Source organism: Schistocerca piceifrons, chromosome 3 (assembly GCF_021461385.2).
Source record: "Schistocerca piceifrons isolate TAMUIC-IGC-003096 chromosome 3, iqSchPice1.1, whole genome shotgun sequence".
Lineage (NCBI taxonomy): Eukaryota > Metazoa > Arthropoda > Insecta > Orthoptera > Acrididae > Schistocerca > Schistocerca piceifrons.
The window spans coordinates 571,465,368-571,483,804 of NC_060140.1; the positions used below are offsets into that span (position 1 = coordinate 571,465,368).

An 18,437-nucleotide genomic window follows, 5' to 3' on the forward strand; every position below is an offset into this window, starting at 1 on the left:
TTCTAATATGCGATTAATGCTCCCACCCCTCATCCACCTTTTTTTCCGTTTTTGACACTATTATAGTGCAGTGTGTGACACAGATGAATTCTGTGATAGTGTTGGTAATTGTGTGGTTGAGATAAGTGAGAACAAGACTATCCATGCCGAATCTCACCTGTCAACCTGAAGAAGTTCAATAAAAATCATTCAGCATTCATTAGAGTATTTAGCAGTACTTATATTGAATTCTGGATGTATCAGTTTGTAGGGATATGGAGTGGTATGATAATGTAGGTTCAGTTAGGAGTAAAGCAAGTAGCAGACTACGGTTCTTTTGTAGAATACTAGGGAAATGAAGTCAGTCTGCAAAGGAGATGGCTTACCGAACACTCTTGTGATCCATCATATAATATTGCATAAGTGTGTGCCACCATTACCATACAGGACCAAAGGGGCCCTTGAATGTACACGAATGGTTAAAAGTTTGCTTGGCCCACGGAGATGCTGAAATAGAGCATAACAGGGGTGCTGAAATAACTCGATTGGCACACACTTGAAGATACACACATCATTATGTGAAAGTCTAGTTAGAAATTTTCTAGATCCAACTTTAAATGTACAAGAACCCGCAGCCTATGACTCCTTTAGGATTTATTAGACAAGATCAGATTAATTACAGTGCACACAGTGAAATTTAAATTATTATTCTTTCCGAGCTCCATGAAGTGAAAGGAATGGGAAGAAGCCCTAGCAACTGTTACAGTGGGAACTGCCGTCTGCTGTGCACTTCATTGGGGTTTGCAAAGTATGTTTGCAGATGTAAATAAACCATTATTGGTGCAGGAACTGCTAATTAAGTCTGAATGTGCAGTAAATAAATGACATATCACATCTAACAGGGCAAAGAGGTGCCTTACTGTTGAATTTCAACCTTGGTTGTAACTGGGACAGTCTGGCCAACATAGATTTATTGGGCTTCCTCTGCTGAGCAACAACAATCCACCCGCAATCAGCAGAAGTTATGCCTTGGTTAGGGAATACCACAAGCTGCAGGAGAACCTGGAATTACCCATACAGGAAGATATCAAGTTTACAACAAAATAGACTCCATTCAAGCAACCCACCATTACAGTAAGCAGAACAGCTAGATGCCAGAAATACCAGGATGAGAGATCTGTGGGACCAGAGCTGGCAGCTTGAAAATCCTGAAGGGCGTTGTTCTGAAAGCATAACGGTGATAACTGTTGGCACAGAACTCAACAGGAATCTGTGGATCAAGTTGAACAGAGCTTGCACTGGGCATGTACGATGTGCAGACTCTCTTTACAGATGGGATGCTACAGAGTCTCTGATTTGTGACTGTGTGGCTCTGAACCAGACAATAAAGCACATTAATGCCCCTTGCATTCCTACCAGGGGAGTTGGAGCAACGTCATGAAAGCTGATGATATGGCCCCTATCTGGATTAGGAACCTAGACATTGACATTTAGTTAGTTTTTATATGTTGTTTTGTATTTTCCTATTCCTGTTACAAATAGTATTACTAATGTTATATGCCTATAATTTTAAACTGCATGTGAGCCATACTAACAAATAAAATAACCTAGTGGAAGCAGTAACAATTGCAAGATACCTAGCAATAAATTTCCAGAGTAACCCAATGTGTGGTGCCCACATAAAACTAATTCAAGGAAGAATTTGAAGCCAGGCTGAGTTTCATTGGAAGAATGTTAAGGAGATAAGTTGTCAGCTTTGACCAGTGACATGGGAAAAATCCGACAAACGCCGCAAGCATTATGGAGACTGTAACATGATGTCTTTGACAATTATTTCAAACTAACAGATCAGTCTGCCACCATAACCAGTTTTTTTTTTACCACATTTGTTGGCTTCACAACCAGATTGTCATCTTCCAACCTAACCCATACCTTGGGTTAAGCAATAGATCAATCTGTCACCACAACTAGTTTCTTCCCTTCCCCACTCCCCCTTTGTGTTTGTAGGCTTTGCTAACTAACAACAAAACTGTGAATATATGTATGGAAAAGTGACAAGACATCAGCCATTAACATTACACCACTGGCCAAATCCGACGATTCAGATCGAACATTCATTTAGACCCAGGAAATGTAGTAATTCATCCACAAAAGAAGTGGCTTACAAAACATTAGTAAGACCAGTTGCTCCTCAGTTTTGGACCTTTACCAGATCAGGTTTCTACAACAATTATTTCTATAAAAGAGGAGATGTAGAAGATCCAACAAAGAATAACACATTTTGTCTTGGAATTGTTTAGTGAATACTGATGCCTTACAGAGATGCTCAACAAACTCACAAGGCAGGCACAAGGAGTTTTCATTATGACAGAGAAATTTACTGATAAAATTTGCAAAGCATACATTCAAAATGGGTAGGAAAACATATTACTTCCTGCCACCTAAGTCTTGTGGAATAGGTATGTGGGAAAATTAGTGAGATTGAAGCTCACATCATGGCATACCAACAGCTGTTCTTAATAAGCATCATACAAGAGTGTTATAGTAAAGGAGAAAGAGAATGGTATCAAATTCCCCTTGCCATAAACCATAAGCAGGTTTGCAGGGTACATACACTGATCAGTCAGAACATTATGACCACCGACCTATCAATATAAACACATCCTGGCAATAGCAGTGTCACTTGGGAGGAATGACTGCTAGTCACACACACCTGGTGCTTGTATTATCAGTGAGCCTGCAGTCCATGTGTAGAATGAGGAAGACGCACAATTTGAGTTTGACAGAGGGCAGATTGTGATGACCTGGAGGCTCAGCATGTGCATTTCGAAAACTGCCCGACTTGTCAGGTGTTTGAGGAGCGCTGTGGTGTCTTCACACCACAGGGAAAGGGAAACCATGTCCAGATGTTGTGGGGGTGGGTGGCCGGCCCTCATTGTTGGGGCACCATAGGCTGTGCAGATTGGTGAAAACAGCACAGGCAGTGAACTGTGCCAGAACTAACATCAGACTTTAATGCTGGGCACAGTACAAATATGTCTAAACACACACTGAACCGAACCATCCTAACAATGGGCCTGTGCACCTGACGACCCATGCACGTGCCCATGTTTAACACAATGATATCGGCAACTATGACTGAAATGGGCTCGCCACCATTGGCACTGGACATTGGGACAGTGGCAGTGTGTTGTATGTCTGAAGAATCCGGATACCATCTTCATCATGGCAGTGGGAGAGTGCGAATCCATTGTCTTCCAGGGGAACAGCTCCTTGACACCTGCACTTTGTGACAGAGACAAGCTGGCGGTGGCTCCATTATGCATTGGGGAACATTCAGCGGGCATCCATGGGTCCAGCAGAGCTCGTGCAGGGCAACTTGGTGCCCAAGGAGTATTGTACACCCCTTTATGACAATCATGTTTCCCAGTAGCAGTGGCATTTCTTCAGCAAGATAATGCACCTTGTCACAAGGCCAGGAGTGTGATGGAGTGCTTTAAGGAACACAGTGGCGAGTTCCAGTTGATGTCCTGTCCCCTCAATTTGCCAGATCTGAACCCGATTGAACACATCTGGGATGATGGGATCGAATGTGGTGTCAGAGCTCATCGCCCGTGCCCCCCCCCCCCCCTCCCCGGAATGTATGGGAATTAGGTTACTTGGGTGTGCAGATGTGATACCAACTCCCTCCAGTGATCTAGCAACACCTCTTTACGTCCATGCCTTAACGCATTGCCATTGTTATCCATGCCAAAGGTGGACATACCAGCAATGAGATAGGTGATTGTAATTTTCGGGCTGTTCAGTGTATGTAGATGAAGATGCAGTGTTCATTATCGGGTTTGTTGGTTGTGTCATTTTTATGAAAATATATTTTATATTACTTTTGACAGCTTGTGTAAAGAACAGTGATTACTCTTTTTAGTTTTGGAAGAAGTAAGTTCGAAATTCACATTGTTGGTATTAAAACAGAGATAATAAAAGAACACACAGGCATGTGTGTCATACAGGCAGGCAGTACATTAACACATACCAAATGCAAAGTTTGTACTGAATCTTATACTTCTGTGACTGGATAGAGTATGAATCTGTGATTTTTGGGAGATTTGACACCTTGGTGTATACAGAACTGCTATTGCAGTCTGACAACAGTACTTACTTGCTGGATAATAACATGTTAGCTTTGAAGTTTTGTTACAAAAATGTGCCAAATTATTTCTATTTTTGTCATTAATTAAGCCCACAGTTTCTTGTTAGATTTTCTATTGTTTTCTTTTTCATAAAAGTTGCAGAAATATTGTTAAAATTAATTTTGCTTCCTCAAACTTTTTAAAATAATGTACATAGCACTATTACTTGAAATGGAGAAGTCTGGTATCAGTCAGAAGAGTAATCAAACCTACTAATACCATATGTGGCTTCTTCCTTTTAGGTTTTTCTGTTTTATAATGAAATATTTACGGAAGAATAATGCTGCAAATTTCCTTCCAGATTTGCAAAAAATGTCCAGAAATTTGTTGGCACTTCATTGGCCACTTGCAACGAAATAAAGTGAACAAGATTGTAAGTACTCCTGGTTTGTTCATGGTAGAAACAGTACATTCTGAGAAATTGGCGTCAGCTTTAGATGCTGCTTGGAAGAAACTACACCACAATAGCAAGCTGAAAGTCATGGTTCAAGTAAATACCAGCGGTGAGGAAGGTAAGAATGTTTTTATAAATTTGTAATAACATGTGAATACATTTGTTCTACAGTAAATAATTTCATCTTTGGTTGAGCCATATCCATTCAGTCACTCAGTAGCCACACTGGCACAGAAATAGGAGGAGGCTGAAATACTGATTTTGGGCTTTTGAAATTGTTTCACTGTGGAAGACCATAATATCCCTCTCCTTTCAATTATTGGACGAAGGCCGAAATGGCAGATACTGAGATAGCCGATCACAGAATAGAAAAGCAACTAGAATTGCTTAATAGGCCTAGTAGCAAGGCATCAGGAAGATGATATGCCTGTAAGATTGTATAGAGATTATGTGAAAGAACTCACACTCCTTCTAGCAGCAGTTTATCATAGATAACTAGAGCAATAGAGGGTACCTGTTGTTGTTGTTGTTGTTGTTGTTGTTGTTGTTGTTGTTGTGGTCTTCAGTCCTGAGACTGGTATGATGCAGCTCCCCATGCTACTCTATCCTGTGTAAGCTGCTTCATCTCCCAGTACCTACTGCAACCTACATCCTTCTGAATCTGCTTAGTATATTCATCTCTTGGTCTCCCTCTACGATTTTTACGCTCCACGCTGCCCCCCAATACTAAATTGGTGATCCCTTGATGCCTCAGAACATGTCCTACCAACCGATCCCTTCTTCTGGTCAAGTTGTGCCACAAACTTCTCTTCTCCCCAATCCTATTCAATACTTCCTCATTAGTTATGTGATCTACCCATCTAATCTTCAGCGTTCTTCTGTAGCACCACATTTCGAAAGCTTCTATTCTCTTCTTGTCCAAACTATTTATCGTCCATGTTTCACTTCCATACATGGCTACACTCCATACAAATACTTTCAGAAATGACTTCCTGACACTTAAATCTATACTCGATGTTAACAAATTTCTCTTCTTCAGAAACGCTTTCCTTGCTGTTGCCAGTCTATATTTTATATCATCTCTACTTCGACCATCATCAGTTATTTTGCTCCCCAAATAGCAAAACTCCTTTACTACTTCAAGTGTCTCATTTCCTAATCTAATTCCCTCAGCATCACCCGATTTAATTCGACTACATTCCATTATTCTCGTTTTGCTTTTGTTGATGTTCATCTTATATCCTCCTTTCAAGACACTGTCCATTCCATTCAACTGCTCTTCCAAGTCCTTTGCTCTGTCTGACAGAATTACAATGTCATCGGCGAACCTCAAAGTTTTTATTTCTTCTCCATGGATTTTAATACCTACTCCAAATTTTTCTTTTGTTTCCTTTACTGTTTGCTCAATATACAGATTGAATAACATCGGGGAGAGGCTACAACCCTGTCTTACTCCCTTCCCAACCACTGCTTCCCTTTCATGTCCCTCGACTCTTATAACTGCCATCTGGTTTCTGTACAAATTGTAAATAGCCTTTTGCTCCCTGTATTTTACCCCTGCCACCTTTAGAATTCGAAAGAGAGTATTCCAGTCAACATTGTCAAAAGCTTTCTCTAAGTCTACAAATGCTAGAAACGTAGGTTTGCCTTTCCTTAATCTTTCTTCTAAGATAAGTCGTAAGGTCAGTATTGCCTCACATGTTCCAGTGTTTCTACGGAATCCAAACTGATCTTTCTCGAGGTCAGCTTCTACTAGTTTTTCCATTTGTCTGTAAAGAATTCGTGTTAGTAATTTGCAGCTGTGACTTATTAAACTGATTGTTTGGTAATTCTCACATCTGTCAACACCTGCTTTCTTTGGGATTGGAATTATTATATTCTTCTTGAAGTCTGAGGGTATTTCGCCTGTTTCATACATCTTCCTCACCAGATGGTAGAGTTTTGTCAGGACTGGCTCTCCCAAGGCCGTCAGCAGTTCCAATGGAATGTTGTCTACTCCCGGGGCCTTGTTTCGGGAGGGTACCTAGAGACTGGAAACAAGTCCAGGTCATTCCTGTTTTCAGTAAGGGCCATAGGATAGGTGCATTAATTATGGGTCTATATCGTCGACTTCAGTCTGTTGTAGAATTTTAGAAAATGTTTCACGCTCAATAGTGATGAAGTTTTGGAGAATTAACGTATCCTCTACAAAAATCAACATGAGTTCCACAAACAGATCTTGTGAAACTCAGCTCACTCTGTTCCTCCATGAGATTCATAACACTGTGTTCAACTGTGTTCGGGTGATGCTGTGTTCCTTGCCTTCAGGAATTTGACACCATCCTGCATTGCGGGTTTGTGAAAAAAAATGACCTTTACAGATTGTCAGACAATGTTTGCGATTGGATTAAAGCCTATGCCTTAATGGAATAAAATTGGTAGATGTGAAGGTAATTTGTAAAGTACCCCAAGGAAATATGATAGGACTGTTACCGTTTACAATGTGTATAAATGATCTAGTAGAAAGTGTCAGAGCTCTTAAAGACTGTTATGATGCAGTTGTCATTAGAAAGTAGCAACGCCAGAAGACAGTATTGATTGGCAGAATTACTTGCACAGGGTTGATTATGGTGTACGCTCTGACAGTTGACCCTGAATGTGAATAAATATAACATATTGATCCTGAATGTGAATAAATATAACATATTGAGCATACACAGGAAAAGAAGTTCGTTACAGTAAAACTACACTGTTGATGACAAATTGCTGGAACGGAATCTAGTTTAAAATATCTAGGAGTAACCACCCAGAACAACCTCTAGTGGAATGGCCACATAAAACAAATAGGAGGAAAAGTGGATACCATATTGAGATTCATAGGAAGAATCTTAAGGAAATGTAGCTCATCCAGGAAGGAAGTGGCTTATGAGGCACTTGTTTGACCGATTCTTGCCTACTGTTCATCAATATGGGATTGTTACCAGGCAGAACTATTAGGACGTAGAGGATAACGAAGAAAGAGTGGCACATTCCATCACAGGATCATTAATAGGTGCGAGTGTGTTCCAGTGGTATCAACAGACTTCTGTTGCAGACATTACAAGGGGCCTTGTATGTCACAGAGAGGTTTATTATTGAAACTGTGAGACAACACTTTCTGGAAAGAGTCAAACAGCATATTACTTCCTCTTACATCTCACTAAATGACCATGATGAGAAAATTCTTGAAATTAGAGCCAACATAGTCTTGTCAGCAGTCATTTCTCCTGCGTGCCATTTACAAGTTGAACAGGGAAGGGAGGATCAGTTAATGGTGGCAGAGGTACACTCTGCCCCACACCGTTGAGTGGCTTGTGGAGTATGATGTAGATATGTCTGCTGTTTCTATCTTCAGTATCAAAAGGTCTATACAAAAAAAAATTCTGTATCTCTGCCCGTAAAATTTTTTCTATGCACATCTTTTACTTATTGTGCGTAGTCTCCTTTGAAATACTCTCCTCACAATGCCATTTCCACTTCCGGAAGCAGTCTTGGTATGGTCTTGCTGGATTGTGTGAAGTGCTACCTGAGAATTTTTTTTTTTCTCTTGTCTGTCATTAGAAATCTTCATTCTTAACTGGGGTTTTTATCTTTGGAAATAAAAAAAAGTTTGCAGGAGCCAGGCCTGGAGAGTACAGAGGATGAGGTGGCTCAGTGATGTGCTTTTAGTGCAGTAGTTACGCACCTACAGGAATGAATGTGCAGGTGCATTATTGTGATGCAAGAGCCATGAATTGTCTTTCCACATTTCAGGTCGTTTCCTTCTCACATTTGCTCTCAGGCATCGCAACATGTCCCGATAGTACCTTCGATTAACAGTATATCCATATGGCACAAATTCATAATGAACTAATCCTTCGAAGTCAAAGAAAACTATCAGCATGGTTTTGACATTTGACATGACTTGATGAGCTCTTTTTGGTCTTGGAGAACATTTCCCAACCCATTGTGAAGATTGAACCTTGGCTTCAACTTCGTAACTGTAGTGAGACGTCTCATCACCAGTTATGACACTCTTAAGGAACATCTTGTTCCCATTTGTGTGATCCAAAAGCTCTTCACAGACTGCGGGGCGAAGGTCTTTCTGGTCTTGACTCATGAGCCATGGCACCAACTTGGTGGCAACACACAGCGTTTCAAGATGCTGTGTCCGGATTTCATGACATGATCCAACTGAAATGTTACATTGTTCTGCAATCTTTCGGACAGTCAATGTTAGATTGGCACGCACAGTGTCAATGTTCCTGACATGATCATTGTCGGTGGACATCTTTAACTTCAGTATGGCTATTTGTAAGCCATGTGAACCATTCTTAACACTTAGTATGGCTGAAACACTCATCACTGTAGGCTTCCTGCATCATTTGCTATGTATGTCTCTTCTTAAGTTTCATGCAAAATTTAATGTAGGCGCGTTGCTCCTCAAAAAATTTCCAAATTGTGCGACACAACATTCTACTTGATATAGCATTGAACAGTAACTAACAGACATACGATAATGAAACTTCCATCAGAATGCCAATAACATTTCGCTCGAACACACCATTGTTGCAAAATTACAAATGAACCACAATTTCTTGAGTCAACCTTGTATGCAGGTGATATTTTCTGAAACTTTGATGGTTTTTACCAGCTTCGTATAATCTACAAACCATTTTTGAAGTCATTTGGTTGGAATCGTTTTGGAAGTTCTGACAATGTTTCATATGCCGTCTGTTTTATTTGATATCAAATCTTCTAGAGCTCTGTTAAATTCTGACTACCACTGTATCTCTCAAGTTTTCCAAATCAACTTACATTCCTCCTCTTATCACATTATCAGACAAGTCTTCTCCCTCATAAATGCTTTCACTGTACTTTTTCTACCTATTGTCTCTCTTTTGTGTTCAACTATGGAATTTCTGTTGCACTCTAAATATTGCTGCCCTTTGTTTTATTTCATCAGAGGTTGTTTAGAGTTTTCTAGATACTGAATCAGTTCTCCAGGTGACCATTTATTTTTCAACTTATCACTTTTTTCTGGAGCCATTTTACCTTGCTTTCCTGTTTACTTCAATCTGTGTGAGCTATATTGCTGTATTCTTTTCTTTCCCTGAACATTATTGTACTTACTTCTTTCACAGATCAACTGAAGTACTTCTTCTAATACCAAAGGTTTCTTCTGTTACCTTCCTTGTACCTATGTTCAGTGTCCAACTTCTGTGATTGTTCTTTTTAGTAATGACTAATCCTCTCTTCAACTGAACTGCATTCTGTGCAGTATCTACAGCCTCAGGGAATGTCACATGTCTCATCATTCATCTGTACTTTAGTATTCCACTTATTTCCACATTGATTGTTCTGGATGATTCTGTTAAGCATTAGCTTGCGCTTCATCAGTAAATTGCGGCCCAAGTCTGTATCTGCTCTTAGTTACATCTTAGAAAAAAATTGTGGTTCGATTAAGACTAAATTTTCCGTTGAGCAACAGCAGGTGGCAAATAATATAGTGTGTACAGTATATAAATGGATGACACCGTGATTCTCTTGTGTGGAACTGATAGTGAGGTCAGTGAACTATATGACCTGGTCATGACTCGCATCACTAAATGAAATTTACTCTTGAAAGAACCAGTTTGGGGATCCAATTTTCTAAATTTTAACATACCTACCTTCATTGGGAAAACATCATTTTAATGTTTCTGGGTAACACACACACAACATATTTAAATTGTTGCACTTCATGTTACCCTGCCAAATATAAGCATACATTATTCCACACTGTGACTCCCACACACCAAACAGAATACTGTTGAGCAACGAGACACAGTTCACTAAATACTCAGCACTGATGGGTACAGCCGAAACTTAATAAAAGAAAGATAAAATAAAAGAGAAGAAGAAAAAATCGCAGCATAATGAGAATTTTTGAGGATGCAAAACATGAAAAGAGAATGAAAATTGCAATTTTACCATATATTGCTAAAGTATCAATAAAATAAGACAACTTCTTAAAAAGTGGCATACATATTGCTCTCCAAATAGGCAATGAGATTAGCAACAGGGTTAGACACACTGTTTAAGAGATTTCCATCTATTTAACATTTATGGGTTATTCTGTCAGTACTTGGAGGAACACAGACATATTAAAAACTGAAATACACAGTATTAATGTTCCATAATATCCCATTTATATTTTGTTGTGAACTGGGTTTCAGCTTTGTAGGGCATCACCAGGCAACTTAAGGTTCAAGTACAATAAATATTATTGTGGTCAGCCATGTATATAACAAAACCATGTGGTCAGTGTGATCAAATATGAGGATGAGTCAAATCACTATGATCTCTTTCTTTATAGTGTGTTGGTCAAAATTTAGAGCCCAATACAGCAGTAGTTGTATGTGACATGGATTCTACAAGCTGTGGGTAGATTTCGAGATCTATACGGTACTGGATGTCGACCCACAGATTATAGACCAATGGTTTCTGGGTGCGGGTGTGTCCCACGAATTCACATTAGGGAAATTTTCCAGCCCGGGCATTAGCAAGAGTTCACTGTTGTGCTTCTCAAACCAGTATATCACTATTATGGTCCTGTGACATGGACAGTCATACTGCTGGAAGATTCCATCACCATTGAGTAGGCACCTAGCATATAGGGATGCTGGTGATCCACAATAATTGTCACATCTCTACTGCTGTCATGGCACCTCCAGTTATTACCACAGGACCCATGAAAGCCCAGGTGGATGTCGCCCATACCTTCGTCGCAGGTATGGTGTATCGTCCAAGCAGCCGTTTGACTGTATTACAGAGTATCTAGACGCTAGCATCGATCTGGTGTAACAAGAAATGATTTATTTGATCAAGTGACATGTTTCCATTTTCAGTGAGTTAGTGCCTATTGCAGTCGTATTTGATAATGTCCTTGTGTCAGCTTGGAAACACAAAGGGGACTTCCGCTGTTCAGCCCCCATATTAAACAAAACGCATCAAACGGTGTGCTCGGAAACACTTACGTGTACTAGCATTTTACTATCTCATCCCATCTGTGAAAGATCACCATTTATCCTGTTTAACAGACTGATGAAGCCTTCATGTTCTGTGATGGGGCATTTATGCCAAACACTTTGTTGCCTATTCCTGGTTTGATGGTCCTTTGACCACTTTCCATAGATGCTTATGACATTAGCATACATACGATTCACCAGATTTGCTGTTTTGGAGATGTACATTCCCAGGTGTCAGGTCATAACAATCTTGTCTTTGTTAAAGTTTCTTATGTCAGCGCATTTCTCCATTGTGGCCTATGTCGTCATTAGAAAGGTTCCCCATTTGTCACTTGTCTCTGCTCTACTTATTATGTACTTTCCTTATTGTGACACATGCAGTGCTGCCCCCAGCACAAAATCTCTGTGGCCAGTGTTCATAATATATTAGATTAAGTTTTTGTTCCATAGACTGAAAAAATGAGATGATTCTCATGGGTGTGGAACATGTCAGGAAATATAACATAAAAACATAACTTATCAGTGTAAGTAGGGTAGACTGGCAGCTAACTTATGATAAAGTTTCAGGAACACATTCAGGTCAAAATAACCATTCAGCAGTTGGAGCACATCCAGAAGCACATGCATACTGCTAATACATGGAAAACTGTATAACTATATTACATAAGGTGGATAAGGAACATTATTTGGATATTTTAAAAGAAATTAAGATTTGCACACACTAGAAATGCAGTCCTAATTGTATTCTGAATTAACAGACTGATGTGAAGAACAAAAAATTCCCGGATAATTTTGCAAAAATTTTAATTCCTTTGGACTAACCAGGAATCTTATACATGACATTAATGAGTGAGTTTATGTTAACCCTAATGTATATTTTTCTCTTGATAAGATTAGTATAGAGGTTGAAAGTTTGTTTCTATACCAGCTATGGAATCTATTTTTGTACCTTTATTGACATGGGTGGAGAGAGAGAGAGAGAGAGAGAGAGAGAGAGAGAGAGAGAGAGAGTGTGTGTGTGTGTGTGTGTGTGTGTGTGTGTGTGTGTGTGTGTGTGTGTGTGTGTGTTTTGTGGTTTCCTGTACCTACCTACCTTCACTGCAGTTTTGTATTTGCCTTGATACACCCTGTATAGCTCTGTGATAATATTAAAACCTAGTTTAGGCCACTACTTAGATGTACAAAATCTTGTAAATTTTTTTCACTGCTTAGCATACCCTATCATTCATACTGAGCTTTAGGTAGATTCACCTCAAGGCAATGAATTTCACTCTCATGCCAGCTGGGATTATGAAAGAGGATGATAGTCCACTGATGCTGCATACAGGTTTATGTTGGACACTGCACGTGTACTTCATCCAGAAAATAGCATTTGTGGTGATATTATGAATAATGAGAATAAAATGTTTGATAGTTGTTCATTGGTTTGTCAACCTTTAAACAAGGTGGTATGTTCGTTCACTTTCTTCGTGTATTAAACACATGAATGTATTCGTTGGATTCCAACTTTATTAGAGACTATTATTTTACGTTATTTAATGGTATAGTATGTGCACTCTTACGAGGTGTATCAGGGGCTTGATAAATTGTTAAAAGGGAATATATTCAGCCCTCAAGGGTTTTGACCCTCGTTGTTACGATTAGTTATCACATGTTACCAGTTGGTTGTTACACAGTATTCTTTTAACTGGCAGTTTGATGATTCAGGTATCTTGTTTCCACATTTGTTGGCAGTCCTAACATTCTTCATATTTAAATTTCAATTCAAGATAATGAATGTTTCATATAACATAGACTAAAACAGCGGGGCGCCACCTTTAAATACCGGCTCCTCGACCAATGTTCCAGCTTTACGGCCGAGCTTTTTGCTCTCCATCAGGCCGTTCAGTATGCCCGCCGCCACCGCCATTCATTGTATGTACTCTGCTCTGACTCACTCAGTGCTCTTCAGAGCCTTGGAGCTCCCTATCTGGTCCATCCCTTGGTTCAACGGATACAGCAGTCCCTCCATTCTTTCACTGATAATGGTTCTCCTGTCAGCTTTCTGTGGGTTCCCGGACATGTAGGAGTGCCTGGGAATGAGGCTGCGGATGCTGCAGCCAAGGCTGCAGTCCTCCTGCCTCGGCCAGCCTCCCATTGTGTTCCGTCATCTGACGTTTGTGGGGATGTTTGTAAGAGGCTTGTGTCGTTGTGGTGGGATGCTTGGTCATCCCTCCAAGGAAACAAGCTCCGGGCAGTAAAACCGCTCCCAACTGCTTGGACAACCTCCTCCCGACCATCTCGGCGAGAGGAGGTCCTTCTGACCAGGTTGCGGATTGGGCATTGCCGGTTTAGCCACCGCTACCTGCTCTCCGGTGACCCAGCCCCGCAGTGCCCTTGTGGTCAGGCATTAACAGTGCGCCATGTTTTATTGTCGTGTCCCCGCTTTAGTCAATCTCGTGTTGTCCTGTCCCTGCCATCTACTTTACCGGATATTTTAGCTGATGACGCTCGAGCAGCTGCTCGTGTTCTGCATTTTATAACTTTGACTGGCTTGTCCGAAGACATCTAACTTTTTTACTTATTTTATCTGCATCTTTGTCAAGCCTTTATGGTGTCCCCCCCTCCCCTTGAGTTTTACTAGATTCCATGTGCTCTAATAACTGTGACTGGGCACTAATGACCTCAGTAGTTGAGCGCCCTTAAACCCCACATTAAAAAAAAAAAAAGAAAAAAAAAAAAAAAAAAAAAAAATGTGGACACTCTCCTGCATTGCATTAATGTGCTACCCTCTCCTTCAACTAGAAGAGTGAGTGCTCATAATGTAGTGAATACTGTTGAGTGTGCCTGTGAGCCACACATCAATTAGCTATAGGTAAGTGGTTGCCTTTACCTTGTTTTGCATACAATAGAAAACTATAAATTGAAGATTTACTGAAGACAGAAGTATAGTGAAAATACTTCTGGAAAATTTTGTGGTAAATGTAAAATATTTTTTGCTCAGTTATTTGTTAACCTTCAGAAAAGTTGATATGTTCATTATTATACTTAATGCTAGCATGGCAACACTAGTGAGTGTTGTGCTTCAACACTCCCTTAATTAGGAAGCATTTATTTTAAGATACAGAATGCTTTAACACATTCATTTACAAAGTGTACATCTGTTACACAGGTTTTTGACAAGATGGTGTATGCAGTCTACCACCTTACATTACAATGTGTTCATGCTTTTAATTGGTTTCGATACATTAATATTTTTACTGTTGAGGTGAGAGAATAGGTATCCCATGTTAGTGGATTACTTAGGTACACTTAACTTTCTACTAAGAGAACAATTAAATAGATATTGTGTCTGAACATGTGGGAGCTTGAACTACCAGATGGTTATAATTCATCTGTAATTTTCAGATTGCTACAGTGCACGCTTTATACATCGCAGGATGCTGAAACATTGTAGGTGTCGTCATTAACCGGTGCACTCATAGAAAATGCCGGAAATAAATATGATAGTTCCACTTTCTGCCACCAACTGAAAATTTGGTGCTGTATGCAGTCAGAATGTGGTGCAGGTGCAGGGAAAGGGGAGGAATGACCACACATAACAATGGTTCTGGCATGTTTATTAGAACAAGTAAAAACATGTTCAGTATGTCTTCCAGCTAGGCAACATACTTTAGCTGTAACACTGCATGGTCGACAGTTGCTAGCAGGCTATTCAGTGTAATCAGAGTGAGATGATGATGATGATGATCGCTAGTCTTCAGATCAGGAATTGTCTGGATGTGCCCCTGATACACACAATCTTTCAGGTATTCCCACAACCAGAAGTCACATGGATTTAGCTTGGAGATCCAAAAGACCACACATCCCGAAACTGCCTAGAGATGATGTGGTCATTACCAAAGGTTCCTCAAAGCAAATCTTTCATCTGGCAAATTATATGTGGTGTCACCCCTTCTCGCATGAAAATGGTGGTGTGGACACTGTTGGGTTCTTGCAGAACTGGAATCAAATGTTGCACAAAGTGGTTCTTATAATATGCAGATGTCACCATAAACATAACAGGCCTATGAGGTGTCGTCTCCTTGAAGAAAACCCGACGGAGAATGGAGGAGTTTTTGAAATGGCAGCACACAGTCACATAAGCTGAGTACACTGGGTGTTCTGCACAACATGTGGTTTAGTAGAATCACATATGTGACAGTTTTGTGCATTCAGGGCAGAGTACAGTGTGCCTCATCTGTTCAAAGAATATTCTCTGGATGTAATTCATTTCCAACCATATCAAGAAATGAAGGGCAGTCATAGCATAGTAGTCTACCTTAGGGCTTCATTTGGTGTACGTTCTGAAACTTGTAGGGATAGCAGTGTAAAAAGTGCTGCAAAATTTTTTGAACTGTTGACCAGGGGCAGGAAAATTCCCATGACAGCTTGAACACTGACTGCAGAATTTGGGGCATGTGCTGCATGGTTGGCTATAGCTACAGAAACTTCAACAACTGCCATGGAAATGGTCTGCCTCCCTCTCCCTGCTGCACCACCTACTTTGCCTGTTTCTTCAAACTTCTTGGTCATATTCCTTAGCCCATTTATTGGCATGGTGGGGTCTTGTCACAGCTCTTTGTTTGTGATATTCCTGTAGTATGTCACTGCTATTGCTGCTGTTCCAATAAAACACTTGTAGCAGCAGTGCATGGTCTTTTTCCTCTATAGCCATGGCGTTTCATACAAAAAACTTAAGCCTTTTTAATTCTGTACGTGAACAGTCACTACCCTAAAGAAATCGGCACATTTTGTCAAGCTACAAATAGCATACTGGTGTGAGAACTGGAAACATTTTACACTCTGATCACTTACAGTGCCGTATTTTCACCTAGTGGTAGAAAGTGGAGCTATTACTTTTTCAGCATACTCTGCAACTGCACCAATTAATGAACATCTCCATGATGGTTCAGCATCCTGTGATGTATACAGTCTGTTCTGCAGCACTCTGAACACTGCCAGTTAATTGTAACCACCCGGTATATTATTAGATGATTAAACTGGAATACATTTCTTTCATCTCCTCATTCCAGTTTATTGTAAATCCATGTATTGCTTTAACATGATCAATTAGTATCATACATTGAATGATAATATATGAGAGCAACCTTTTTGTTGTGCCAGTCGCAACTGTTTAACGAGTAGCAATCTTATCTTTTTCATAAGGCTAGCAAAATACCTAGACATTATTATGGATTTGAGTTGAGTTTTAAATACAATTAGCAGCAGTCTCATTGGTTGTTACTAATGCTAGTGAATTTGAGCAACCTTTTCTCTGACCAGGCACATGCTTATCAATTTGCTCTAAATTTTATTTACTTATTCAATTTTTATCCTAAATGTCATTTGTCTTCTGAATAGTTTAATAATTTTAGACCTTTCCCTGCTCACAACTAAAGTAGCGGCCATTTAAAATCTTCCTGTACAACATTTCATACAGCTGACTGATCAGATAAACTAGTTGACAAAATGATTGTTTCGCCTTAGGATTAATGGTTGTTCAACTTGTTTACCACTGGTCGAGATTTAGGTTTTTCAGAATCATTTAAAGTGAATGGAACAATGACTCATTTGATTTTCTTCCTCAATCCGAGCTCATGTTCTCGTCTGACTTCACCAATGGAGCATTGAATCTTAATTTTTGTTCACCCACTTAGTTGTTCTGTTTCATTTTTCATGCATTGCTAAAACATATCAGGCAAGCACGAGGGTACCATTTCAAGCCTGCTCTCATTGCCTCTTCCATTAACACTCCTGTCATGTGAACTAGATCTAGCTCATTCTGTGCTATTAAAACATCATCATTCGCATAGGGCAGTGCTTTGATCCTTCTACCCAGCTGTATTCCTGTCTCCAGGCTTGTTACCTTTCTCATTGCACTTTCCTCGAGCAGATTAAACAGAAAGGAACAGAGGCAGCTCGTATGCTTTTTGGAAGTCCACAAAAATACAGTGAACATCTCTCCAAAATTTCCAGCCCTTTGGTAGCATTTCCAGTATTATATATAGCTGGTCTACAGTTCATTTTTCGTTACTAAATCTTGCTTGTTGGAATCAAAGCACCTCCTTGATGTATGCTGTTAGCCACTTCAGCAACAACATGCTCATGATCTTAAAAGTTGAGCGTAGTAAGGTAATTCATCTGTAGGAGCAGCCTTTCATTAGGTCTCCTTTCTTTAATATTGGGTAGATGACAGGCTGCTTCCATTCTGTGGGATCCTTTCTCTCCTCCAGTTTAAACAGATAAGGTGATACACCCTCTCTCGTAAGATATATCTTCCCTCTATTCAGCATTTCTCTGGTTTCTCCTATCTCTTCCATACTCGTTCTTTTTCTGCTGTTGGTATTGTGACTACCTTCTCTGTACAATTCTTCTTCTTTTCGAAATAGTGTTTCCATTCCTATGTAGGTTTAATTTTCATCTGTTATCATTTATCCCGCATGACTTTTTATCTATTTAGTCCTTTTTGATGAACCTGACTGTCCTGTAAAAGTATCTTGTATTACCTACTGTTTGATCCTTTCCTGCCAATGTTATCATGCTGTTTGTATACTCTTGCTTTCTGTTTGGAGGACTTTTCGTGCCTTTTAGCTGTCTCCATGTAAATCCAGCCTTATTCTTTCTTGTTAGTCAGCCAAGCAGTTTAACTGATTTTCTCTTGTTGACTGTGTTTCTACACTTATCACTAAACCATCCTCTGCTCCTCCTCCAGTAGTTTCATCACTTCATCTGCAGCATGTTTGATTTTGATCTTGAGCTTGCATCATAACTTGTTTACATCATCTCTCACTTCTTCGTGCACACCAGACCTGTTTCATATTTCAGTTGTGTCTATCATTGACGTGG

General features: G+C 39.8%; 1 protein-coding gene across 1 annotated transcript in view; it reads left to right on the forward strand.

The window, feature by feature from the left end:
- LOC124787626 (pyridoxal phosphate homeostasis protein) overlaps positions 1–18,437 on the forward strand; it is a 70,115-nt gene that overhangs the window by 1,075 nt on the left and 50,603 nt on the right. Inside the window, exon 4 of the mRNA XM_047254387.1 lies at positions 4,471–4,681. Within this exon, the coding sequence (XP_047110343.1) occupies positions 4,471–4,681 (211 nt within the window). The remainder of the gene's footprint in view (positions 1–4,470; positions 4,682–18,437) is intronic.